The sequence below is a fragment of the Candoia aspera genome, chromosome 18 (assembly GCF_035149785.1).
Source record: "Candoia aspera isolate rCanAsp1 chromosome 18, rCanAsp1.hap2, whole genome shotgun sequence".
NCBI classification, from domain to species: Eukaryota; Metazoa; Chordata; class Lepidosauria; order Squamata; family Boidae; genus Candoia; species Candoia aspera.
Genome location: NC_086170.1, coordinates 524822 through 550161, shown reverse-complemented (window position 1 = coordinate 550161; position 25340 = coordinate 524822). Strand labels below are relative to the sequence as shown.

At 59.1% G+C, this 25340-nt stretch overlaps 4 protein-coding genes across 4 annotated transcripts in view; all 4 read left to right on the top strand.

Annotated features, from left to right (window-relative positions):
* Nucleotides 1-48: 48 nt before the first annotated feature.
* On the top strand, nt 49-5074 carry SLC25A34 (solute carrier family 25 member 34). The gene is made up of 5 exons (XM_063317437.1): nt 49-713; nt 1790-1855; nt 2976-3128; nt 3352-3486; nt 3613-5074. The coding sequence occupies exons 1-5, from the start codon at nt 309-311 to the stop codon at nt 3787-3789; spliced, it is 936 nt and encodes a 311-aa protein (XP_063173507.1). The 5' UTR covers nt 49-308; the 3' UTR covers nt 3790-5074.
* Nucleotides 5075-6186: 1112 nt separating this feature from the next.
* Nucleotides 6187-9609, top strand: TMEM82 (transmembrane protein 82). The gene is made up of 6 exons (XM_063317485.1): nt 6187-6330; nt 6397-6469; nt 6866-7040; nt 7388-7796; nt 7973-8160; nt 8444-9609. Exons 1-6 carry the CDS (start codon nt 6261-6263, stop codon nt 8567-8569), a joined length of 1041 nt encoding a protein of 346 aa, XP_063173555.1. The 5' UTR covers nt 6187-6260; the 3' UTR covers nt 8570-9609.
* A 2699-nt stretch (nt 9610-12308) lies between these two features.
* Nucleotides 12309-16203, top strand: FBLIM1 (filamin binding LIM protein 1). The gene is made up of 8 exons (XM_063317629.1): nt 12309-12479; nt 13534-13702; nt 13904-14052; nt 14544-14712; nt 14770-14939; nt 15070-15248; nt 15479-15596; nt 16012-16203. The coding sequence occupies exons 1-8, from the start codon at nt 12324-12326 to the stop codon at nt 16126-16128; spliced, it is 1227 nt and encodes a 408-aa protein (XP_063173699.1). The 5' UTR covers nt 12309-12323; the 3' UTR covers nt 16129-16203.
* A 3447-nt stretch (nt 16204-19650) lies between these two features.
* Nucleotides 19651-25340, top strand: part of SPEN (spen family transcriptional repressor) — a 51125-nt gene continuing 45435 nt past the window's right edge. Inside the window, 1 exon segment of the mRNA XM_063317357.1 lies at nt 19651-19779. Within this exon segment, the coding sequence (XP_063173427.1) occupies nt 19697-19779 (83 nt within the window). The 5' untranslated portion in view covers nt 19651-19696.

Sequence of the window (25340 nt, the reverse complement as noted above, 5' to 3'; positions counted from 1 at the left end):
AGGCAGATAAAAGGCTGGCTCTGCTCCTGGTTTCACCCAACGAGAGAGGCGTAGCTTTGGCTGGAGCAGAAAGCCACAGGCCACCAAGGGCCGATGCTGGGCAGAGTTCAGCGCAGCTCGGGTTGGGCACTGGGGGGCATCGATGCCAGCAGCCCCGTGCTTGCAGGAGGAGAGGGGCTCGCTCACCTCCCATCAGGGCCGCCCCAACTTCTGGAGTGCCTGCAAGGCTTTTGCTTGGGTGGGAGGCTGCTTCGCTGGGGAAGGCCTCGGGACCCGGTTTCCCAGCCTGGGCTGGCGGGAGCCTCCCCATGGAGCCCTCCCCTGGCCACACCACAGCAGCGTCCCTCTCACCCCCGGTGGATTTTGTCCTGGGCGCCACAGCGTGCTGCTTGGCCTGCGTGTTCACCAACCCCCTGGAGGTGGTGAAGACTCGCCTGCAGCTGCAAGGGGAGCTCCGTCCGCGGGGCTCGTACCGTTGCCACTACCGAGGGGTGCTGCAGGCCATGGTGGCCGTCCGCCGAGCCGACGGGCTCCGGGGCCTGCAGAAGGGGCTCACGGCTGGGCTGCTGTACCAGGCACTGATGAACGGCGTGCGTTTCAGCTCCTACTCCCACGCCGAAGGTGTTGGCTTAACCCAGCATCCGGGCGGGACCGTTGCAGCCGGAGCCCTGGCTGGGGCGCTTGGGGCGTTTGTCGGTAGCCCAGCCTACCTGGTAAGCAGCTTGGGGGGGGCAGTTTCCTGGTCAGGCCCCTTGACTTGTTCAGCCATTGTTGTTCCCCCTTTGCAGATCGGGAATTGGGGCGGGTAGGAACCTTCCCCTGTGTCTTGTGTGGTTCCCTCCCCTCCAAGCACACATCACCCTGCCCACGGGGCCGGGGCCGCACCCCGCTGAAGATGAGTTGCAGGGGTGGGTTCTCATGGCTGGGCTCCGCCTTCCCCAACTGCGCTACTCGGGTCTGCATCTCCTCTGCAGAACAGGCAGGCCTCCCTCTTGCTGCGGGTTCTGGGCAGCTGGTGGGGCACAGGGCCGGGCTGGGGCTGGAGGGCTCCCTGTTTGGGGTGGCCTTCAGGCAGTTCCTTCTCCCCCGGGCTCTTGGGCAGGCACCAGAGTCCTCTGTCCTCCATGCCTTCCTTGAAGGCTGGCAGAGCGGCACGTCCTTCGGCTTCACCTCGGTGGCTGGGCTTCTTGCCAGGGAGGTGCAGAACCTGCCCTCCAAGAAGCATTTGGCAAGCCTGCCAGCCTGTAGCCCCTGTTGGCCTGGCACCTCTGCCAAGTCCCCTGGGTGCCTTTTCTAGTCCAAGGCAGATCCTGTCCTAGAAACTGGTTTAAAACTTGCCCTGTGGGGCCCCAGTGCGGCCGGTGACTCTGCTGGTGACCTGGGCGTGGTACCCTCCTCCACCACCCAGGCCCTGCTTGTGAGGAGAGCAGGCATGCCTGAAGTAGGGGCTCCAGGTGGCTCCCTGCTGGGACGGGACCCGCTGGTCGGGCAGCCTGTCTGGAACGAGGGCCATTTCATGGTGAGGAACGCCAGCTGCCTCCTGCAGCCCACCCCAGCCAAGGGAAGGCCTTCAGGGCCCAGGCGGGACTAGTCCTTCCGGGAGGGGGAAGCGAAGCCATCACCTAGCTGTCCCCGGTGGGGCCAGCCCAGACAAAGGGGGGCAAGATGCGCTAGGGCCCCTGAAATGGAAAGACCAGGCATGAGTCCCCCACCCCACCCCTGGGCTGATGGTCTGGGTCGGCCCTCCCCGGCTCCTGGCACTTTCCTGGATTGCTTTGGCTTGTTGCAGGTCAAGACGCACCTGCAGGCGCAGACGGTGGCCGCCGTAGCCGTGGGACACCAGCACAACCACGAGGTCAGCGTGGCGAAGTGGTCTTGCTCACAGGGCTTCGGCCGTGGGCGCGGGGAAGCCCTCTCATGGGCCAGAGGGGCCAGAGCAGGGCCCTGCTGGAGCTGCCTTGGCCAGGCCCAGCTTGGCAGGAGCCTCTTTCCCAGATCTCGGCAGGAGCAAGCGTCCCCCTGCCACACGCTTTGCAGGGCTGCTCCTGGGGGTGCAGGGGTCAGAGGAGCGCCCGCCTGGGGAGGGGAGGGGCATCTGCCACAGGCAGTGCGTGCGGGAGGCATGTCTGAGCCCTCAGCCTCCCTGGTCCTTGTGTGGAGCCCCCCCCTCCCGTTCAGCCCACTTTCCAGCTAGAGGAGGCCGCAGGGAGGCTTTGCGACACCAGGCGCTGCCACGCAGGAGGGGCACAAGGCTGGCTGGTCACCAGGCGACGGCCTTGGCTGTTTGCGCTGCCCTGAGCAGATTGCTTTCCAACAAGCTCAGCAAATTGGCTTTACGAAGCAGCCCGTCCTGGCTGCAGTGACCCAAGAAAGCCAGCCACCTGGAGAGCTCCCGGCCTGCCTGGCCCCGGAGCCGGCCTTCCTAGCCGGGGGGGGGGGGGGGCAGGCCTGCCTCTGCAACAGCTGACCTCCAGGGCAGAGGTGTCTCCCCAGCCGAGTCTGTCAAGGCCACCAAACAGCCCTTCTCAGTTTTCATCCTTCGGACACATTTCGGAGGGGACCCTGCCCCTGCCCCCCAGAGCAGCCCCAGCGAGGAGGCTTGGCTTGGCTGCGTCTCCCTGGCCGAGTTCTCACGTTGCCAGTGCTGGCAGGTGGGGATCAGCATGACCCCACCGGGCACTCCGCGTGACCCCACCGGGCACTCCGCAGCCATTTTTCTTGTCTGCCCAGAGTCCCTTTTGGGGGAGATGGGCAGTAACAAAACTTGAATAATAAATAAATAAATAAATAATAGTCGTTCTGCACAACCAGGGCTGGTGCCGTGGTGGACAGGGCAATCCTGCAGGCCCAGGTTTCTTCCTTTTCCAGCCCACTCCTCAGCGTGGCCGCGGGGAGGAGCTGGCCTGGCACGAGGAAGGAGTGCAGCCCCGATGGAGAGCACCGGCTGAGCCGGGGCCTTTTCTGCTGCTTTGCAGAGCGTCTCCAGGGCCTTTGGGGCCATCTACAGGGAGCAGGGGCTGCTGGGGCTGTGGCGGGGTGTGAACGGTGCGGTGCCTCGGGTCACGGTGGGCTCGTCGGTGCAGCTGGCCAGCTTTGCCTCTGCCAAAGAGTGGGTCGCGGAGCAGCAGGTGAGAGGGCCTGGCGCAGGAAGGCGGAGGCCTGAAGGGATGGGCGGGTCCCCCTGGCGCCCTTCGGTCCTGGCGTGAAATTGGGGCCTTCACCTGCAGGAGTACCCCTTTGGCCCTTCCCAGCCATCTCACTTTGAGGGGCGCACGTTTCCAAGCACCTGGGCGGCGTGCGGATGCTGGACTTGCCCTTGCCAAAACGGTTCTGTGGTTTTCCGGTTCCCAGTGGTTCAAGGAAGGCAGCTGGATGGTGGCCCTCACTGGTGGAATGATCAGCAGTGTGGCCGTGGCCGCGGCCATGACTCCCTTTGATGTGGTGAGCACGCGGCTCTACAACCAGCCGGTGGACGAAATGGGCATGGTGAGGCTCTCGCCAGAGGAACCTGGCTGGGGAGGGGCTGGGCACGCACGTCAGTGTGAGGCCCTGTGCCATGGGCGTGGTGGGGAGAATGTCTCCCATCAGCCGTCCTGTCCTCACCCCCCGCAGGGCAAGCATTACCGTGGCTTCTTCGACTGCTTCGCGCAGGTCTCGGGAAAGGAAGGTATCCTGGCCCTGTACAAGGGCCTCGGTCCTGCTTACCTCCGCCTGGGGCCGCACACCGTCCTCAGCCTCCTCTTCTGGGACGAGCTGAGGAGGTTCACCTTCCAGCAGCAGGCCGCCTGAAGCCGCCGGCCTGCTCGGGAGCCTCCAGTTGCAGAGGAGAGCGGGGCTCAGCAGCCTTCCCGGTCAGCTGCTGCTTTCCAGCCAAGTGGCCTTCTTTCCTCCCAGCTTGAGTCTCTTGGATCGGGACACAGGACCGTCATCTGCCCCGTCTGCCCACCCAGATGTGGAGCGGGGAAGGAGGGCTGAAAATCAAGGACCCTGCAGTGCTAATTGTGACCTTTAAGTGAAGTTGCAGCTTCAGCTGCCCCCTATTTTTGAGTAGGGGTCCCAAATGCACCGCCTGAGGAAGGCCTATTCCTAGCAGACTGGATTGTGTCCCCCACCCCCCCAGCAGCTCCCAGTTTGACTCGCCCTCCTGGGCCAAAGATGCGTAATCTGAATAGTCGGAAAAGCAGGCAAGGTCCACTTGGTGTGCGCGTGTGAGTGCCTCTCCCCAGGATCCTGGGTCTCTCTTGAAGGTGGAGGATGGACTCACGGGTGGACTGTGATCCAGCAGCTTAATTTGGGCTGAAGCAACTTGTTTTTCCTACAGAAGAGACATAAGCAGGTGAAGCAGGAAGGGCTGGGAGGCAGAGGTGGAACAGAAAAATAGGCAGGATTCTGAGAAATGAAAAGTAAGTCACAGCAGCTGGTTTTGTGGGCCGAGGGTGGCACTTCCTGCTTTTAAAACCTTGAGATCTACTTCGCTGGGACAGCTGGGGAAACTCCTGGGATTGATTCAGGCCAAGGACTTGGGAAATATCCTGTCGTCTCTTCCGTTCTGACCTTTGGGACCCATCGAAAGGGAACGAGGGAGGAGCACGGGGTGGGGGGGGGCGTGTGGCAACCATTGGGGTCAAGGAGGCTAAGCCTTGGCGCTTTGCAGGGTCCGGATGCCAACTCCGAGCACCACCATCTCCAGCAGAGGCGGGGCCCCCGTGGCAGAAGGCTGGCCATAGACTCTGCTCCTTCTGCCTAAAGAAAAGGTTTTTTTCCCTGTGTGGTTTGTTTATGGGTTGCTAGTCGGAAGCATCTTTTTGTCCTGCCCTGGCTGGTTGGGCAAAGTTGAGCGGACAAAGTTAGCCAGGTTTGGTTTTAAGGCATCCGGAAATGGCTGGTGCACTGGGGCCAAAGGGCCCAAGTTCACCCTGGGAGGGGCAGTTCAGACTTATTGCTGCCCTGAACCGGATGGCCCCAGATGGCCTCCTGTGACCCTACCAGCCTGGCCTGGCGCTGTAGCAGGACTGGGGATGGGAAGGAGCTATGGACGTATCTGCTGCTTCTGTTGTGAAAATAAAAGCACCGTTTCAACAAATCAGAAGCTCTAGGTGGAATGCGCAACGCCAGCTGCTCTTTGTCTCCTCTCAGACTTTGAAGGGGGGCTCGGCACAAGCAGGGGGGGCACGGCGTCCAGAGCGCACTCAGAGGCAGCTAACGAGCTTTCCCCTTTGCACGCCTAGTTTTTAACGCTGGGCCTGACATGAGTGGGGCAGCATTGGCGTCCCTTTGGCCTGATCCTGGCTGGAGGGACTAAGCCTCTTTGGCTGTGGTTGGTTGGTGGGTGGGTGGGTGGGTGGGGCCTGCCAAAGGGAAAGGAAGAGCCCGTGAATCTGGCGCATGGCGCCACATGCAGCAGCAGCAGCAGCACCCCCCAGTGGGGAGGCCCAGCCCCACGTGCCTCCCCCTCACTGGCCTGATTGGCCTGAAGTGAGGCGGCGGGCGACTCTGCTCCTCCAGGTGAGGGAGATGTTTAATGCCAAAGTCCCAGAAAGCAGCGTTTCCAGAGGCGTGCCGGAAGCCAGAGGGTGGCTGTGGACCTTCGGACTAAGAGTACAATTGTCCCGGGTTTTAGTGCTTCGTGGTCTTTAGAGCACCAGGGACAAACACCCCCCACCACACACACACTTGATTGCCCACTTAGTGCGTCTGATTCGGTGGGCCCTCTGCCGTAGAAGGCTGCAGGAAGGGGCCCTGTTCTTCTGGCGACACCGCTCACCCTCTGGAGCAGGGAGGGCGTTCCGGCCAGCCAAGGAAATGCTTCCCCCCCACTGGATGGGCTCCAATCGAGGGGCGCCACATGGCTGCTCAGGAGGCCCTGCCTGGCCCTCCACATGCCCCCCCCCGGGTGTCGAGAAGCCCCCGTTGCTGGCCACGGCTCCTGCCTGGGGCGTTGATGCAGGAAGAGTCTGAGCAAACTTCCCCGGAGGCCTGTGGCTCCAGCGTTCCCAGCCCGCACGGTGGAGCCACGGATGGGCACTGGAGCAGAGAGGTTTTCTTTCTAGAGAAGGCCCCTGGCACCCTGAGGCAGAGGTGCGTTCCCACACGCTGCTGCTGCTGCTGGGAGGGACTCCCTCGTTCGCCAAAGCAGAGCGCAACGAACCAGCCTGCCCACTGCCCCCCGCCCCGTTTATTTGCTCGCTTGCAGCTCAAGGTCCTTCCTGTCCCGCGCAGGAGACCTTTGAGAGGGAGGCTCCGCTGCAGCACTGGCCAAAATGCTCTCCTGGCTGCCCGGCTTCCCCCAGCTGGCCTGGGCCTCCAGTCTTGCGGACTCCCTCCTGCAGGGTGAGCTCCCCCCCCCGCTTTCCCTCCCCCGCCCCACATCCCCTACTGACCTCTGCTCCCCTGCAGGGCTGGTGGGGGCCTGTGCCGTCTGCATCCTGGGCAGCCTCATGAGGATCTACCTCTACATCAAGTGTCTGAAGTGAGTGCCCGCTGGGGGGCACGGGCGGTCCTGGCTGGTCTCTGGGGCAGCCCCAGGGTGGGGAAAGGGGGAGCAGTCTGGGCCTCAGTGCCACACACTGCACTCGATGCTGTGGCTGCCCTCGGCTCCGGCAGAGCCACATGACTCACCCCTTTCCCGTTCCTCGGGTGAGCTGGGTCAGGCCACGCTTCCTGCGAGGGGGCGGGGGCTGGTCTGCCCTGCGGCAGGGGTTGCTCAGCCCAGGACTACCCCCCCACTGGGCGCGCACGCACACGCACACGCACCAGTCCTGGAGGCTTTGAGCAGGGGTGAGGTGCTTGTCCGCCTATCCTGCGAGGGGCTTCTGGCCTCTGCCCTGTCTGGCTGCTTGAGACGCTTTCTCCCTCGTACCCCCAGTGACCCCGAGAGGCAGCAGGAAAAGGAGGCTCTCGGGCAGCAGTGGCGCTTCCTGGAACGGCTTCACCTCTTGGTGCTGACTGCCCTGTTTGCGACGGTGGGACACCGCGTGGCCGCCCTGGTCATCCTGGAATTCTCCCTCCGGGCGGCCTCCACCATCCTCTCCCTCAGCAAGGTTGCCTGGCCCCTTCTTGGGGACCGCTTCTGCTTACACCACGGGGGTTGGGGGGCTCAAATTGCAACTTTTCATAGGCCAGACTGGGGAGGAAAGGGGGTCCGTGGCCAGGAAAAAAGGTGTGCCCCGCTGGCTGAAGGGACACCTGAGGTGCTCTGAATTGCACGCTGGCACAGGGTGGTTGGTGGACGAATGCCAGCTGTATTGGGGCCTCAGCGCCATCTATTGTTTTCAGTGGCCCTTTGCTGGATTGTGCTTTTGTTTTGTTTGCTGCCCAGGATTCTTTCTGGCAGCAGGTGGCTAAGCAAGCTTGCCAATAAGCGAGCCCCCAGTCCTTGCTTCCACAGGGGGCCCACAGCAGCCAGCTCTACCTGCTCTGCCAGTACTCACTGGGCTGCGGCATCTCCTGCAGTCTCGGCTACCTGCAGGAAGGAGCGCCCCATCGCACCTGCAACCTCTTCCTCAGTGTGGGCCTGGCCACCCTCCTGACCCGCTACGCCTGGCGCCTGGCCCACCACGTCTTCACGATGTACGAGCTGCACTGCGGTGAACGCTACTGTGGGGGGTGCCTCTTCCTCCTCACCACGTGGCACGGCATCCCCCAGCTGCTCCGCAACGCCCTCGTGGTGGCCTTTGTGGTGGCTGACTTGGCTGCCGTGGCTCTGATCAACCGGGACTTCCTCTCTGCCTCCGAGGCTGTCCGTTTCTGGACGCCGCTGACCATCTGCTACACGCTTCTGGTCATCTACATGCAGGGTGAGTTTTTTACACAGCCTGACCACGGCCCCGAATGAATCGGTGCGGCTGGCAGACGGGCCCTGCTTCATCGTGTCCCTTCGCTGGAGGGCTGGTGAATGTTCCGTGCCTCCTCCGTGGACAGCGGCTCCCAGCCCCTCCTCACTGTAACTCCCTTCCGGCTGGTCGATTGACAGAGGAGCAGCACCAGAACCCCACTGCGCAGATGGCCTTCCAGACAGTCTTCGTCAGGATGGGCAGCCTCCTGATCCTGCTGATGACCGTGGGCCAATGGATGGACATCGTGAGCGTCCTCATCTCGCTGATCGGGGAGATCTGGTGCCTGATCTGGACGGGGAGCATGCTGGAGGTGTGCAGGCAGCAGGTGAGGAGGGCGGTGGCTGAGGTGCCGGGATTTCTTGGCTGAGCCTGCTGCTGACCCTCGGGAAGCCATCTTTAAACGAGGCTCAAGGCGCTGCCAGGCCATGCTCACGTGCTGGCAAGATGGAGTAGCCTTGCTCCCCTCCCCCCAAGACCTGGTGCAGATGAATGCGGAGGTTCTGGCCGGCAGACTTGGAGGGATCTTTCCAGAAGACTGTGTCCTGCGTCCAGTAGCCGTTGGGGGGAATGCCACCTCTTCCGTGTATTTACATTCATTTGCATTCCAGGACTATTCCGAGGGCTTCGCGTGCTCTGCGCCTGCATTTCATCCGCCCCACAGTCAGCGCCAGGAGCGTCCCTCAAGATCCTGGGCAGCAGCAGCACCAGGACCAGCACAAGGGGCCACATCCTGAGAGAAAGGAGCCTCAGGGAAGCAGATGGCGTGGCCAGGGACACCAGGCCAGGGCAGGCCATGGGCCCACAGTACTGGCTGGTTCTGGGCCCTCCGGCCTGCAGTCCTGCTGTGGCAAGACCTTTCCTGTTGATGTCGTGCTGCCCAAGGGTCTGTGGGCTCCCTCCTGGCCCAGGGCACCGCCTGCCTCCTTCAGCGACTCCTCCTCTTTAGCGACCACTCCAGGCAGGAGCTGGCTGGCCCGGGGGTGGGACTCAGGGGCAGAGGGGACGGGATGGGCCAGAGGAAGTGTCTGAGAACCGCTGCCATTGCCCTGGATGAGGCTGAGGAAAGGAAGCTGGGCAGTTGCTCTGGCTCTGCCTGCCACGGTTCCCGGTCGGAAAAAGCCACGCCCGCAGGCTGACCGGCGTGCCTCCCCGAGAGATTTGGAGGGTTGTGGGGGGACCAGAAAGGCTGCCACCCACGTTTGGGGGCCGTGGTGCGTAATGGCCTTGATCCCAGCTTCGCATCCCCACTCCACCTGGGAAGCAGCAGCAGGTGGGCCTTTCCCAGCCTGGTGCCGGCGGAAAAGCTGGGATCTGCGGCTTTGGCGGCGTCTTGTGCTGGCCTTTCTGCCTCCCAGCTGGGCTGCCCTGGAGGCCTTGGGCTGTTCTGGGGCCCCCAGTGACTCACCCTCCCCCCCCCACCGTGCAGCTGCCTTCGCAACCTCGGTCATTCCTGTGGAACCCACGTGAGAGAATCCCTGGAGGAGGGGAGGGGTGGGTCAGCGGGCTTGGGGGAGTCGCTTCCTCCCCTGCTCCCGGGCTCTGCTCTCTGTCCTCCCAGCCAAGGCCTCAAGGCTGTCCCCGGCCTGGGAAAGGGATGAAGGCACAGTCAGCTTTCTTTCAGTCAATGTCATCAACAAAACTACTGTGCTAAAAATTAATTGCAAAGGTCATTAAATTTTCTCTGGTAGAAGGAAAAATAAGCTGCCTTTTAGTGGCTTTGTATTTCAGGAGGATGCGTTGGTGGCCAGCCATATAAATGTAGGAAAGTAAATAACGACAGCAGCAGAAATCGAGATTCCCCCCCCCAATCTCTCATTTCCACACCAATTCCCACTCTTCCGAAGCAACTGTTTCTAACCCTAACCCTAACTCTTCCAAGTGAAGGGGACCTGAGGAAGTTCCCCTGCTGTCAGAGGTGCGTCATCTGAGGGTGGGTGGGGGGCTTCCCTGCATTGTCCCCAAGCATTCAGAGCCCAAAATTGGAGATAGATTAAAGAAATCATATTAAGGAGGGCCTTTGCACATCTCCGGGTGATGCGCCAGCTACGCCCATTCCTGGACCGAGATGCCCTCCGAACAGTCACTCATGCCCTTGTCATCTCCCATATAGACTACTGCAATGCGCTCTACATGGGGCTACCCTTGAAAAGTATTTGGAAGCTTCAGCTGGTCCAGAATGCAGCTGCGCGGACAGTTATCGGGGCTGTAAAATCAGCCCATGTGACACTGCTGTTACATGAGCTGCATTGGGTACCAGTTTGCTTCCGGGTCCAATTCAAGGTGTTGGTTATCACCTTTAAAGCTCTGCATGGCATGGGGCCAGGCTACCTGAGGGACCGCCTCTTCCCTGTTACATCGAGCCGTCCCACCCAGTCAGGCAGGGAGGGCATGCTACAGACCCCATCAGTAAAGGAATTTCATCTAGCAGGGTCCAGGAGGTGAGCCTTCTCCGCAGTGGCGCCCGCCCTTTGGAATATCTTGCCCCCGGAGTTGAGACGGGTTTCCTTGTTCTCGGACTTCGGAAGAAACTGAAGACCTGGTTCTGCCGCCTTGCTTGGGAGGGGGAGAGCGATAGCTCCACCTGGGGATGGCTGGCGCCATAGCACCTCTTAGTGATAGTGTTCCATCTCCACTTGGATTTTACAGTTGTTTTTAATGTATATTTTAATGGTAGTTTTTAGATGGTTATGTTTTTAGTTATTTTATTGTAAACCGCCCAGAGTCCCCCATTGGGGGAGATGGTGATATCAATTTAATAATAATAATAATAATAATAATAATAATAATAATAATAATAATAATGGCTGGTTTTGTTTCCTCGCTAATATAGATTCCCCAACCAGTACACCAGACAGGTGTCCCTGTGCTTTGCACCTGCCAGGCCGGTCTTGCCAGCCCCGTCCCAGCTAAGAAGATGGGTGCCATTTTGCTCACTCATTAATAAGCCGCAGGGGGAAACGTCCCGTCCATTAGTGGCGTATTGCTTAAGTCCAGCAGGTGGCAGCATTTAGCCAACTTTGGGTGCTCCTGAGAGTCAGCAGGGGCAGAGCTGAACCTGCCAGAAGGCCCCACGGCCAAGGGAGGAGGAGGAGGCCTGGAAAACCACCTTCCCCTTGTAGCTGAGGAAACCACGCAATGCAGACGTGTCCGTGAAGCCAGCAGGAGCTGGGCTCAACTCATCTCACTCTAAGCATCTTGAAGCGGCTGCAGCTGGGCAGTGGTGGAGAGACGCGGTGCCTTTTCTGCGCTGAGTACCTGACCCTTCAGGACGGGGAGCAGCCACAGGGGAGAGACCCCCTGAAGGCAAATGGTCTGCCTCCTCCCCCCCCCCCCCGCCACAGGGCTTTCCAGTTCTGAGCTGTGTCCATCTGGGAAGCTTTGCTTAAGGCGGGCTCAGATCCTGAACTCCTGCCAGCGAGCTGACTGGTCAACCTTGCCGGGGCACGAGCTGCCCAGTTTGGCAGGAACACTTCCCCAGCCAGTGGACGGGACTGGGTGGCTGTTGGTCTGATGAGAATCAGGCCCACACGCTCTTGCAGGGCCTGCGCAATGCCACCGGGTCACCTGGGCACAGTTGGAGCCCAGCCCCCATGAACCAATGAGAGCTCACAGCCTGTTGACTGCAGACGCAGCGGGACCTCTGCTTTTGGCCAAAATTACCCCGTGAATGAGAGGTAAGCACTTTCTGCTGGCAGGATCAGCAGTGGGAGGGTCGGGCAGACTGACCTCCTGCCATGCCCGGCCTTGGGATCCAGCTCAGCAACCCCCTAGCTTTGCTCAGAAGGGGTCAGCCCAGCAAGATAGCCAGACTGAGATAGTTGCAACAGAAACTTGGAATCCCCCCCCCCCCCGCGCTTATCTTCCTGTGAAATAGAGAGGGGCTTGTCTGAAACGTTTCCTCAAGTTATTTTCTTGGCCTGGGTTCAAGGGGGTTTCTCACAGATGAAATGTGGCCAGACAGAAGCCCTCCCGCTCTGCCTTGTAATTGCAGCAACCGGAGAACGGGATTGCAGCCAGGAGGCTTTGGAAGACAAAACGGGGGTGGGGGGGTACGGACGACTTGCGGTGGCCTGGAATGCCACAGGCCTCACTTTTCTCCCACAGATGAATTGCTGGGGGGGGGGGTCCCCCTGCTGAGCCAGGCAGCCCCAGCCCAGGCCTGTCCCTGCTTACCCGCGGGGCGGGGCGGGGGGCGGTGAGTTGGTTCCTGCCAGTGGAAGCCTCCCGAGGGCGCGTCCCCCCCTGCGGCCGAGGAGGCTGGGAGCTGCTGCCTCTCGCACCAGGCATCGGGGTGTCGGAGGCGGCCCTGGGTGACCCGGGTGCTGGGGGGAGCCCGCCCGGGAGGACCGGCTGCCAAGGCGGCGGCGGCGGGAGCCCCATCCCCGCCGGCGCGGGACAGGGAGGGAGCGGCGGGTTCCAGTGGGCAGGCGGGGCGCGGGAGGGCCGGGCAGGTAGAGGACCGCTTCTCGCAGACGCCCCTCGCCTTTTATGGCCACGACGGCGGGGCGGGGCGGCTCGACCCCCGGCTGGCAGGAGAAGGCGCCGAGCGACGCCCGGAGGAAAAGGAGCGCCTGCGCTCGCTGCCGACCCGCTGTCTCCGCGGCTGCTGCTCCGGTTCCAGGTGAGGCCGAGGGCGGTGGCCAGGTACGACCGACCCCGTCGCCACCTTGTCTGGGCGCCCGGTCCTCTCCCTCCCGGGGCTGCGGCCGGTCCGGGGGCCTCTCTCGCGGCCGGCGGGCGGGCAGGAGAGCGCCGGGGGAGTCCTGGCCGTTGCCTTGGGGCGGCTTCGGGGACGAGGGACGCCCTCCGCCTCGGAGATGCTCTAGGACAGCCCTGAGCTCGGGGGTTGTAGGGCGCTCCCTTAAAGAGAGGCACCCCGCCCCGCTCCGCTCGCCTGCTCAGCCGCGTCCCTGGAAGGAGGGGGAGGGGGAGGGGGCCGGGGCTCCTCCCAGGCAGGGCAGCGCTCGTTCCAAGGAGACCCACGGCCCGGAGGCGCTCCCAGCAGAGTCCCCGAGTGGGCTGGCCCTCCTCCCCGAAAGCCCCGATCTGCGTTTTCCCCGGGAGCGCGTTTGGGGCTCCCTGATGGCCCCGGGAGAAGAGCCGGTGAGGCAGGGGGAGCGCCCAGGAGCGCCCCTGAAGGCAGCCGGGCAACGCGCGCGGCCCGAAGGCGGGTCCCGGCCCGCCGGCCGGCCCGAGTCGGGAAGCCGCGGCGAGCGTGGCTGCTCCGTGGGCGGCGGTGCCCCCCGTCCTTGCACAGGGCGCTTGCGGGGCGAGCCCCCCCCCCCGCGTCGGGCGTCTCCTCCGGAGGCTCGAGGGCAAAGTCTCGGGATTCGAAGAGCGAAGGGCGCTCGGCAGGGGCCTCGCGTTGCGCTGCCTGTTCTCGGGCGCTCCCGATGCAGGGAAGGGGGTGATCGATCCTGCCCCTTGGAGGCTGCGCTCCTCTGGTCCCGGAGGAGAGGAGGCTCTGATGCCGGAGCCGGCTTCGCCTGGGAAGCCTCTGGGCGCAAAAGAGAAGGTGGGGCAAAAGGCCGTGGGGAATTTTTTGTGACTCCTGCGTTTCCCTCGGCCCATTTTCCTGTCCTGCTGGGGCTGAGCCTGGGACCCCTTGCGGCCTCCTCCGCCTCTGGGATTGGGGCCTTCGGTGGAGAGCTTCTGGGCGGTTTCCTCTTGCCCTGCCATCTCTCTCGCCTCTCCTCAGGTGGGGATGATCTCGGACAAGGTGGAGAAGCGTGTGGCCTCCTCCGTCTTCATCACCCTCGCACCTCCCAGGAGGGGCTGTGGCCCTGCGAAGGCCCCGCCATTCCTTCCCGCGGAGAGGCAGGTTCCTGACAAAGAGGGCGGGGGGACTGGCAGCGCTCCTGGTGAAGGTGAGGCCCCTTTGGCTGGTTGGCCCTGGGCCCTGACGGTGTTTCCAGCCCAGGAGCTGGTGCAGAAGCAGGAACCCTCAGCCTTGTGGGTGGGGGCTTTATGTAGCTTCAGCCCCTAAGTTCTGGTTTTAGAAACACCCAACCTCAAACCCAAGTCAGGGGCCTCCCCTCTGAGTCATTGCTGCTTCTTCCCCGCTTCAGGCGCCTCTGCCCTGCCGCCTCCGCCCCCCGTTGCCCCTCCTCGGTCCGTGGAGGCTGCGCTGGGCACTCTGCCACCTGCTGCCCTGCCGGTGGAGACCCTGGGCCCTGATCTGCAGAAGGAAGCAGCCGCTTTGCCCTCCTCTCTGCAGGTAACTGTCTTCCGAGGGGGACGCAGGCGAAGCCCTTTGGGTTCTCCCTGTTCTTCAGGGAGAGCAAAGGAAGTGAGCAGCTGGGCCGGAAGCAGAATTAAGAGGAGGGCTTCTCTGCACGCACAGACTTTTAACATAACGGCAGGCAATCCGGCAACATCCTCAATCCCTTGCCGGAATCCTTCCTTTTATTCACGAGGAATGCCATTCAGACACACTGTGTGGCAATGTGGCCATTTCCTGCTTGGCTTTTTAAAGTGAAACCCAAGAGGCTGCTGTCCACAACCCCCTCCCTGAGGTCAAAAAAAGGAAGACTTCTGAGCCTTGAAGACAGAGGCCTCCTTAATTAAAGCGTCCTCCTCCTCCACCCTTCAACAGCAATGGTTATGCTCCTGCATCTTCTCCAGGAACACCCTTGAGGCAAACTCTGAAATCCGCTTGGTTTTTCAAAGCACCTGGCTTAACCCAGCTTGTTGCTTTCCGCTTTCCAGACTCCTCCTGCCTTCCTCAAAGAAGTAAGACAGCCCCAGCCAGCCTCGCCTCCTGGCTGGACAGATAGGCAGGCCAAGAAGCCAGTGGGGAGTGCTGTGGCACCAGGTGAGGACGTGCTCCCCATCCACACCCAGAGGCCACTTGCTTGGCATCCCAGGGAGGGGGCTTGTCCTGGGCAGACTCGGCGATCCACCCTCTTACAACCCGCTTGATTCCTTCCCCCAGATATCTGCGCTTTTTGTCACAAAGGCATTTCTCCCAGCACGCTCTCTCTTGAGGCGATGAACAAGCAGTACCACATCGGATGCTTCACTTGCCGGGCTTGTCACAGCGCCCTGGAGGGGCAGCGATACTACCAGAAGGAGGGCCGGCCACTGTGCGTTGCCTGCTATCAGGTAAGCCCTGGGCGACAGGCACCCTCTTGTGCCGTGGATCTGGACCCCTGCGCTGGAGGCAGGAGGAGGCCCCCGTGATCACCCTGCTTGTTGTCTTTCTGGGTCTTGTGCCGCCCCCGCCCCACCCCAGAAGACGCTGGAGAAATGCAACGCCTGCCAGACCTTCATCATCAATGAGATTGTATGGGCCCTGGGGAGGGGGTACCACCCAGAATGCTTCACCTGTGTGGCCTGCAGCCGAGAGATTGGCAGTGACGCCTTTGCCGTGGATGATGACGACAAGGTGCATTGCCTCCCAGACTTTTACAGGTATGGGCATTTTAAGGGGACATTTTGCGGTGATGGGAGGGGACGCTTTGCACGAAACTGAGCGTGGGCACACCTAGGATGGCAGTATTAAAAGCAAGTGAAAACCCTTAGCTGGATGAAACAACACCACGCATACCCTTTGCCCTATGGCTGAGGAATTTAGAAGGTCCCGGAGGTAAGCGGGAACCGCCGCGTGAGGACCTGATGCCACCGACCTGCCTGCCTTTCAGGAAGTTTGCTTCCATGTGCGGAGCCTGCGGGAAGCTCATTATCCCGCACAATGGGAAGGACGCCTACAAGGTCGAGTGCCTGGGCAGGAGCTTCCATGAGGACTGCTATCGGTGCGAGGTGGGTCTGGGGGAGCTTGGGCTGGGCAGCGGGGGTTTGGCTAAACCGGGGGCTGCCTTTGAGAGCCTTTGGCACCATTGGAAGGATGCCTGAGTAAACCAGGAAGCCGGGATTGTTGTGCCTGCTGGGGAAACGTGACCTTGCTACGCTGCCCTGAATTGTCTCGCTGAGACCGAGCCGGTTCTCTGGCTCAGGAGACCCCCTTTCCCCCCCCCCAATCGCCGTGGGGGGTGGTTTCCAAGCTGGGCTTCAACGACCCAGAATGCAGCTTTTTTTCCCCAGGACCCCTCCGCTCCCACCCCCAGGGGGTATTGGGAAAGGGGATGAGGGTTTCGGGGCACTCCTCACTGCAAACGAGCCTCCAGGGGACACGACGTGACCCGAGGCAGCCCTGACGCATGTCTTTTGGCCGTAGAAGTGTCAGGTCTTGCTGTCCCTGGAACCCACAGAGGACGGGTGTCACCCTCTCGGCGGCCGCCTCCTTTGCCAAGCCTGCCACGTCCGCCAGACCAAGGGTCATCCTGCTGAGTAGACGGATGCTGGGCGCCGACCTCTTTCGGAAGCAGGACTGGAGAGCTGGTCCAGTGCTCCAACTCCTCTGCCTCGACCCCCGTTGTCTGGCCCGTGAGCCTTTAAAAAATATTTTTCTCTGTTGGGGAGTTGGGCCAGGGACTGATAGCCACGCACTGGCTGTGAACGAGACTCGTCAGCCTTCCACCAGACCAAGGACTCCATACCCCCCCAGCTTCCCTGCTGCTGGAGGGACCGTGGGAGCGTTGGGCTGGATTTGGGCTGCGGGTTGTCCATCGGTGACACTATTCCTTTCAAACAGAGGGAGGTGAGGATGGGACTCGTGCTCAGCAGGCCACCATCAGGGTGTGCAGAGAGAGGGAAGGGGCCACGTGAGAGTTCGGGAGTGAAGCGCTTGGGAGGCCAAAGAGGGTCAGAGCGGCCAGCTGGCCCTCCCTGCCTCCCCCGAGCTTTGCGGCAGCCTGGGCCCCGAGTGCCTGACCCAAGCCAACACGGGATCTGTGGAGGGAGCAAGCGTGTGCCATAGATTGCCCGGCAGCGTCTCCACGTTTGTGTTTCGGGTCATTTGGCTGCTCCATGCACTGGGCAGAGGGAGGAACTGAGGGCTGGATGTCTGGAGCCCTATCCCTGTGGCACCTAATCCTGCCTCTACGTTCTCCAAAGTAGCCTTTTCTCTGAGTCAAGCCAGCGGCCAGGAGACCCGAGAAAGGCCCGGCAGTCGGGCGACCGGGCCAAAGCAACCGACTGGACTCTGCAGACTTCCTACTGCTAGTGTGCGTCTCCCCCACCAGGGGGCGGTCCAGCTCCCAGGCCTCGGGTTCCCCCCAGCGAGTTGGAAGCGCCGCATGTGATGCCCGCTGGCCAAGGCTGACCTAAAATGCTGGAAAGCAGCAGAAGTGGGCGGGACAAGCAGCCTAGCTCTGCCACCTTTATCTGCTGGAGGACGGAGCCCCCTCGTCACTGCTGTGAAAGGACCTCCTGGAAAGAGTGTGGTGAGGACGTGCGGCTGGCCTGCGTAGCAAAGCACTGTCCTGCCCTCTCATTGAAGCTCATTAAATCCAATAGGTGCGTTAGGGGCTCTTTGTTTGGACTCTCGGGCATGCTGCATGCTGGGGTGACTGCTTAAGCCTTTCCCTTTGATTCTGCCAGTCCTGGCCAGTGGGGCCAAGAGACGGAGTGGCGACAGAGGGAGGAAGGCACCCAACCCTGGTCCCCATTGGGCCACCCATTGTGCGAGGAGGCAGCTTGCCGGGCCCCGCCTTTGCGCCTCATGCTGTCCCCACGTCTGCCTAAGCGCCACCTGGGGCTGAGGTTGGAAGGGAAGAGGAATGTGCCCCGCTTGGGGCAATTTTGGATGGCCAAAATCTAAGTCTGGCCCTTCCTGGGTCCTCTGTTGCCGGGCAGCCTCTCCCCTCAGCCAAGGCTGCCTCTCGCTCTTGTTGTGGGGAGGGAAAAGCTGGGCTGGCCATCCTCTTCGCACCCCTGGGACGAGGGCCTGCCAAACTGCATTCTTACGGTGGAGCAGCCTCAGGCTTTGTCATAAACAGCTCAGGAGCTGGCCATTTCTGCAACCAATGCAAACCTCAGCAACTCCCTGCTGATCTGTCTGGTCAACCTGAGGAAGGTAGTGGCTTGCTATGGATTTTGAATTTCTAATGCAAGCCTAGGGTTGCCTCCTCAGGGCCCTCAACTGGAGGGGCCAAGCGCTTCATTCCCAGGCGTGCAAGAGTGTGTTCTCTTCACGGCCCAGTTCTGCCCTCCTCGGACAGGCTGCAAGCAGAACGTTGAATTACTTGCAGGAGCTCTTGATGAAGTAGTTGCAAAGGCATTTATTTGCTTATCTGTCAAATGTATATCTCCCAAATGTGACTCTGGGTGGTGTGCAATAAAGAAGTCAAAAATAAAACTTTGTGAGCCTCCAAGGTCTTAGACAATAAAGCCGTTCCGGGCGCTCCCCAAGCCTGCTGGCAGAAGCACCTCTCAAGGGCGTTCAGGAAAATCAGGGTGGGGGCCGATCTCACGGGGGGGTGGGATGAGGTTGCGCGGCGTGGGGGCCACGGGGGTGCGTGGCCAGCCGGCCGAGGCGGGGGCCAGCCAGAGTGCCCATCGGCTTTAAGTTCAGCTGCCCCCCCCAGACGAAGGACCCCCTTGTCACCCCCCGCGCAGCCAGCGGACGGGGGGCGCTGCTGCCCCAATGCCCGGCGCCCCTGCTGGACGCCCGAGGAGCTGCAGCCGCGCGCGGGCGCCCCGGTGTCACAAAATGGCCGCCCGGCGAGGCAGCAGCGACAAAATGGCGCCCGCACCAGAGACACGGGCGGGGCGGGAAGGACCTTCCCTGCGCGGGCCCGCTGCGGGGGAGGGGCGCCCCAAAAGGCAGCGTCGCCCCTGCCTGCCTTCCCCGCGCCCACGAAGGGTCTCTCTCGGGGAGGCGGCCCGAGGGGCCCCGCACCCTCCTCCTGCGGGCGGGACCGCTCGCCGCGCCTCTGTCCGGACGGCGCTTGAAGGCGGCGGCGGGCGGGGAGAGGTCCCGGGGCCGCCGCAGGCCCCCGGCAGCGGAGAGGGTCGCGGCGCGATTCGGTCACGGCGGCGGGCCTTCGGTGGTGGCCGCCCGTTGTCTGGGAAAGGGAGGGCTGCGGAGCGCGGGCCGAACGGGGCCGCTGCCCAGGTCAAGGAAGGAGGGTGGTTTAGAACGCGTATGGTGCACACACAACTGTGCGCATGGGTGCCGGGCCGTGTGCGCGCGCGTGTGGAAAAGCTGAAACGCCCCCGCTGAAACGGCCCCCCGCCCTCCGCTGACAGTGTCACCGACGGGGGGAGGCGGAAGCAATGCCGGAGAGCGCATGCGCAGATGGGAGAAAGCGCCCGAGAGAACGCGTGTTGCGCATGCGCATGGGCATGTACCGGCGAGAGGCGTATTGAGGACAGAAGGATTCTCTCACTGCTCCCCCGCCTGCTCGAGCAGTCTCTCCTCTTCCCCTGGAAGAAAAAGAAGTCTCCAGAGCGCTTGCGCACGCCGTTCTCCTTCGCCCCCCCGCGCTCCGCCGCGCGCCTCCCGCCGCCCAATGGGCAGCGCGCCCTGGAGCGCGAGGCGGGTGCGCGGCGACGGATTGGCTACGGCGGCGGCCGAGCGCGCAGGCGCGGTGCAGGCGGTCGAGCGGGCGAGGGAGCGACGCCGCGCGCGGCGCTGCTGCGGCTGCTGAGGAGAAATTGGGCTGAAGCAGCAACAGCGCCGCCGCCGAGCAGGACGCGCGCACGACGATCAAGGCGGCGGCGGCCCCCTCACTATCACCGGCATCACCGCCCGCAGCAGCATCAGGAGCGGCAGGAGGCGGCGGCGGCGGCGCGGGGCCAAGTGGCGCGGGAGTGGCGGCGGCGGCGGCGGCGGGGCCCGGTGGGATGGTGTCCCCCACCGGCGCCGCGGAGGGAGGCGGCGGCGGCGGCGGAGGAAGAGTGGGCCGGGCGCGGCGGCGGCGGAGGCGCGGCGGCTCCCCCTCGCGGCGCTGAGCCGAGTCGAGGCGGCGGCGGCAGGCGGGCGGCGCCAGGACCCCCCGTCTCCCGGGGGCAGCATCATGGTCCGGGAGACTAGGCACCTCTGGGTGGGCAACCTGCCGGAGAACGTCCGCGAGGAGAAGATCATCGAGCACTTCAAGCGGTGAGTGGGCCGCCGGGGACCTCCGCGCCCCGGGCTCGGCCGGAGGGCGCGGCGGCGGCGGGCAGGTGTTCTTCCCCGAGGAGGGCCCCGGGAGCCCAGGAGGGGGGTCGCGGGACAAGTCCTCTCCGGGCGGCTGGTGGGCGAGAGGCTGAGGAAGTGTTCGCTCCGGGAAGGCGGAGGAGGAGGAGCCGCGCGTCCTGCGGGCGAGGAAGGGTGGTTGTAATCGGGAGCGGAGAAATGGGCCGGGCCTCGCTCCGAAGGGAACCCGCAATTGGCGGTCAGGGAGGGGGGACGGGGGATGAGAGGAAGGCGGCCGCCCGCCGCAAATGCGCATCTCTCGACGGGGCGATCCGAAGGGAAGGGAAGGGACGTTTTTCCTCTTCCAGTTGTATGAAAAGAGGGGTCAGATTGACAGGTAATCCAGAGCCTTTGTTGGAGGTGAAACTGGGGGTGGGGAGTGTAGGGGGCTCTTCGAAGGACACTGTGGAAGGGGAGACCCTGAGAGTGGCCTGGGATTAAGAGGGCCTCTGGGGAGCCTGGCCAGAGGAGCCTGGGAAACCTGTCACCAGGAGCATAGGGCAGCTTCTGCAGCCTGCTGGAGCTCTCCACTCTCGCAAAAGACCAGACGCACAGGACGCTGCTGCTTTGTTCTTGAGGACGGCTGGTGGAGTTATTTCTCCTGCATCTGGCATTTTAGAAGTGTGGACAAAACTTTGGACAGTGAGATGCAGACTTCAGCTCTAGAGATTGCTTGAGGATGGGAGAGAAGAGCAGATCAAAGGCACTGCACACACCTTCGCGTCATGGACTGGAGTTTTCAAAGGGCACATTCCGATGGGAACCACTTTTACACTAAGCTGTGCTAAAAATTTTTTGCTGCGCTTTCAGATCAGGACTACCGACCACTTGAATTGAACTCTTTTTGGCTTTTATCATAGCCTAAATTGGATGAAATCCTGATGTCTTCGCGTGAGCCGGCAGTTTGACTCATTTATGTTGAGGTTCTTTGTTTTCTTTCTTAAGGAATTGAGAAAGAAATAGCGGGAACATGGATATTCAGGCACAGCGTTAAGTGACTAGAAAACTGAAATCCTTCTTGATTCCAACTTCCTTTGTTCTTTTGCTGTGGAACATTTCTGGGATGGGTAATTCTGACCTCTAGTTTAGTCCTGTTACTTGCATTTATAATATAATTATCTGGCTACAAAAATGTTTGCTTTTTTAATTCACTCAGTGAGAAACCTTTTGGACATAATGCTTGTTAGCCTAACAGCATGCGGGATGGCTTTTGTGTGATGATGGACACATTCTAGATAAAAGTTGTAGGAACATCTGTCTTCTTAAAGGATTATTTCTGCTCTTGCCTATTATGGCATTGTGGAGGAGAACTGACGTGCATCACTCTTGGCCACTACCTGGTTCAGTCGAAGTTATTTCCAGTGAAAGACTTTTGAGAGGCTTGCAAGTTTCCCTATAACTTCCTTCCTGCTGTTTAGGGTAGGAAGATTATGAGTCATCGTGGGAAAAATAGACTCGCAGGGAACCTCATGGGGGAGCAAGCCTGGCTGGGGAATCTGGGGAAGGAGACTGTGGAACTGCCCTGTTGCCCTGTGTTCCTAGATGGAAGCTTGCTTGTTGGTGGTCAGGATGCATTTTCGTTTTGTGCCAAAGAGACCCTGTAATATTATGTGAGGGCTGATGCTTCCCTCTACCTCCCCCCCTCGTTTCTTAGTAGAGTGTGTGGGTCAAAAGGGGTAGGTGGAGGAAGACCAGGCAATATGATTCAGAGTTGGGGCAGGCAGGTTAGGGATGGTTTTTACTCCTGCCCTTATTCTTTAGCAGATGGAAGAACAATTTTAATGTGCTGGAGTTCCCGTATGCAAAATAAGCCTTGCGTGGGAGCCAAGGCTCCTCTCCTTTCCTCGCGCTTTCCCTTTGTGTTGTTTTTTGTTTGTGTGTTTGATTCAGTGTCTCAGGCAGGCGCGCGCGCGCACAAAGTGTGTGCCCTAGTACTTGCTGTGATCGGCAACATAGAGCCTGATTCATCCTTTGGCAGCCCGGCCTTTTAAAAAAGAAAATTGCTCCTTGATCCTCCCTGGCTGGAGAGGGGAGAGCACGCCTAACGGGGCGGGGGGGGGGGAGAGTGCAGCGCTTTGGCTTGTATGAATGCCTTTCTAAAATGGCGGCCGGGTCCCGGTTTACGTAGGAAAGAACAGAGCTGATCTCAGGCTGCACATAGGGGAGGTGGGGAGCTTTGTGAAGAGCAGTGCGTAACGAGAGACTTCATCTGGCTCCCTCGCTGCTGCTGCCGCCTCAGCTGCAGAGCTTCCCTCAAAATGAGCAGAGGGAAAAGGTTGCTTGGAAAAGAGCAGTTGTAACTGAGGCGCGTCTATGCACGAGGGACATCCCCTTCAAACGGCCTCTTTTGCAAGGAGCCAAATACGGTTCATTCTCAAATCTGTAAGCACAGCCTTGTACTAAATCGTAGGAAACAAAGTGATGCAAGGAAAATTAAAAGCCATGCACAGGTTCAAATGTGGGTGCGACCAAGATGTAATTCACTCCAGTCAGGAAAATCTAGTCACGCAGATCAGGATTGTGTTATTTAAAGGAGTTGCCTTGACTTTCTTTTTGGAGATAATGCATTGCCTGGTGCCCTCAACGCTGGTGATCCTTGGAACTTAAGAATAAGGAGGACTGTTTTGTGGTTGGGTTTGGGGCTGGCTGGTTTGCCCTTGGATTCAAAGGGTTTCTGTGCCAGGATTGTTGAAGGAGTCTTCAAGTGAGAATTAAAACTGTCTTTCCAGCCTGTCTCCTGTACCCTGTTTCCACAGAAGATTTTTAATGCTGGATAAAGTTGCCATGGTGCTGTTGCTTAGAGATGAGTCAGAAAGACGGAAGGTTCTGAATTAACTGGTTTTTATTTTTATTTTTTTCAGAATGTGCCAGTTTAAATATAGGCCTTGAAATTTGCCTCAAGCATGGTTGGATTTAAAAAGCAAGTTTGGCTGATGTTAGGTCAAATACTTCAGTGTATTTTCCATCAGTCATTTGGGTTACCAAGGCTTTTAACTATCAAATATCACTTGAATTGTGTTTTGGTTGGCAGGAGATGATTGTAAGTACTGTATGCTTACAATAGGGCAGCCCTTTCTTTGTATGTCCCTGGGCTGGGTGGGGGAAGGGGCAAGTTGCGCAACAACTGCACATATGCATATGAAAGGCTACTTCCTGCAGTTGCCTGTAACATGTAAGAATTATTGGGAGAGAATGTCAAAGTGGAAAAAAATAATCCTTTTTAGTTTCAACTGGTCTCCTTTGGCAAAAAATTCCCACCCATCCCCTGCCTGGGAATAGGACAAAGAGCAGGGTGAATGGTCTTATAAGGAGATCAACCTAAGAGCTACCTCTGGCTCACTAATGTAGTGAGGGTTATAAATGTATATATAGGCAAGTTAATTCAGTATTTAGCCATCAGTGTCAATTTCAGTCATCCTACTGATGTCCTATCAGTAGGAAGAACTATATTGTTTATACATTTTTAAGTTCTAAATAAAATATGGTTTGAAATAACTTACATTAGTATGTGAAAAATGAAGTAGTTCAGAGTAGGGTACACTTAGGAGAATTAGTAAAAGTCTTAAGAAAAGATAACAAGTGCTTGAATTGTACAGCTCTTTTAATCGGTGGAATGATAAATGCAGGAAACTTCTAAGATGGTCTTGAACCTATAGTAATTTTGTGCTGTTAGAATCCAATGTGATAACTGGGTTATCCCTGTTTTGGAAATGTGTTATGAAATATAGTTTGTAAAAAATATTATTTGTACTGTGCTTGTACATATTAATTTACAGAGTATTGGGAAGAAAAAATAGCCCAGCGTCGGTATGGGGTCATGTTTGTGAAGGTGAAAGAGAAGTTGGCATGTAGCCCTTAAAATAAAAGCCTGTCTTTTAAGCTCTTAAAATGATGCAGTAAATCAGATGCACTTTTACTTTTTCCCAATCCATATTAATTCACCCTACCATGTTTAAAAATAGAGACCAAATTTAACGCATCGCAGATTAGCCTTTCTCTTGCTGCTGACTTTTATTTTGACACGTTTCTATGAAATACGCTCCAGGAATCTGAAACCTCTTAGATGGCCCTTTCCTTTGATTTCTGCTAGGAATCTGTGGAGATGATTAGTTGTGAAAGTAATACACAATTCTAATTGTGTCTGAATTATTGTAAAAATTGAAACACTGAAAGCTTTTGCTACTCTTGAAGCTGATACACAGCAGCTTGCAAGAAAGGGTGACTAAATATAGTAACATTTTTCCTGTTCATCAATGCCAAATGTCCCCAGTTCCCTCTTGATTAATTAGAGAAAAACAGCAGTCCGTTTTAAGCAGGAAAAGTAAGTTGGTGTAGAGTTTGCACTGTCACTCCATTTTAGAAATGGAGCCTATAGAAAAGCAGGCACTGCAAAGGCCGGCTTTGCTTCCAGGGCAGTTTCCTTGTCCTTTAACATTGTTCGTATTTGGGGGCTGGGGGCTTCCAAGAATGCTTTCCTAGGGAAAAGGCCTTTCTATAGGTTCCCTGTTTTATTTCCAGCCACTTCCACTTCAGGGCTCATTGATTCTTCCTTCTGCAGGGCAAGCTGAACCTGGAAGAGCAGATACAACCTGTGCGCTCCTGGCCCACCTGTCTCCTGCAGTCACTAATGTGCACCGTTCAGAAGCATTTAGCCATGCTCTTGGATAACCATGCTGTTTTTTCACGGTCACTGGAAGTTGGAGCACCTTGTCAAATTTGGAGGGGGGTGGATGGGTCTAAATGCTATGCATAGCTTTCTTAAGAAAAGTCCTGTTTTCTTTTCCCAGTGCAGTTCTGTGTGAGCATGCGTACCCTGCTCTATAAATGACAAGAGAGAAGGATTTAGCTCAGAAGGGGAAGGAGGTTGCAGAGAAAGTAGGCTTTCCTTCCCAGCATGAACTGAAATCCCTGTGAGGCAGAAGAATTGTGCTTGACATTGGCATTTCCTTTGTCACATTATTGCAGCCTTTTCTTTTAAATTGTACCCACTCCTTCAGGTGTTTCTCCTTGAAAGTGTGACAGCACAGGGTGCAGGAACCCTAGCCTGTTGCTAGTAGAATTGTTCTGCTCTCTGTGATAGACAGAACTCCTCAGATCTTCCTCATCTGGGGTTACTGAGTGAAACTCACTGGTGTCCAGCTCCTCCTTTCAGCTTGCTGTGAATGAGCTAACCTGCCGGGCGCTGCTCAGTCACTCCCATTCGGCTCCTTCGGCTTGCCAGGTTCCAGAAGCTACCTCCCTGGTTTGTCAGTTACACTGCATCAGCCAGGAGGTCTGGTTTGTTCCTCTCATCTTAGAATTTCTGGCTGAAACGTGGCATAATTATGGCCAGTGACTTTCCTGAGAAATTCTCATGGGCTTCTCTCCTGGGAATTGCCTTTCTGGTCATTGGGCACTTAGAAACATGGGCTTTGGAGGTCTGGTCCTGTAGCAGAGCTCATACCTGTTAGGCAAAGGTAGTCATGACCTACATTTTGGATTTC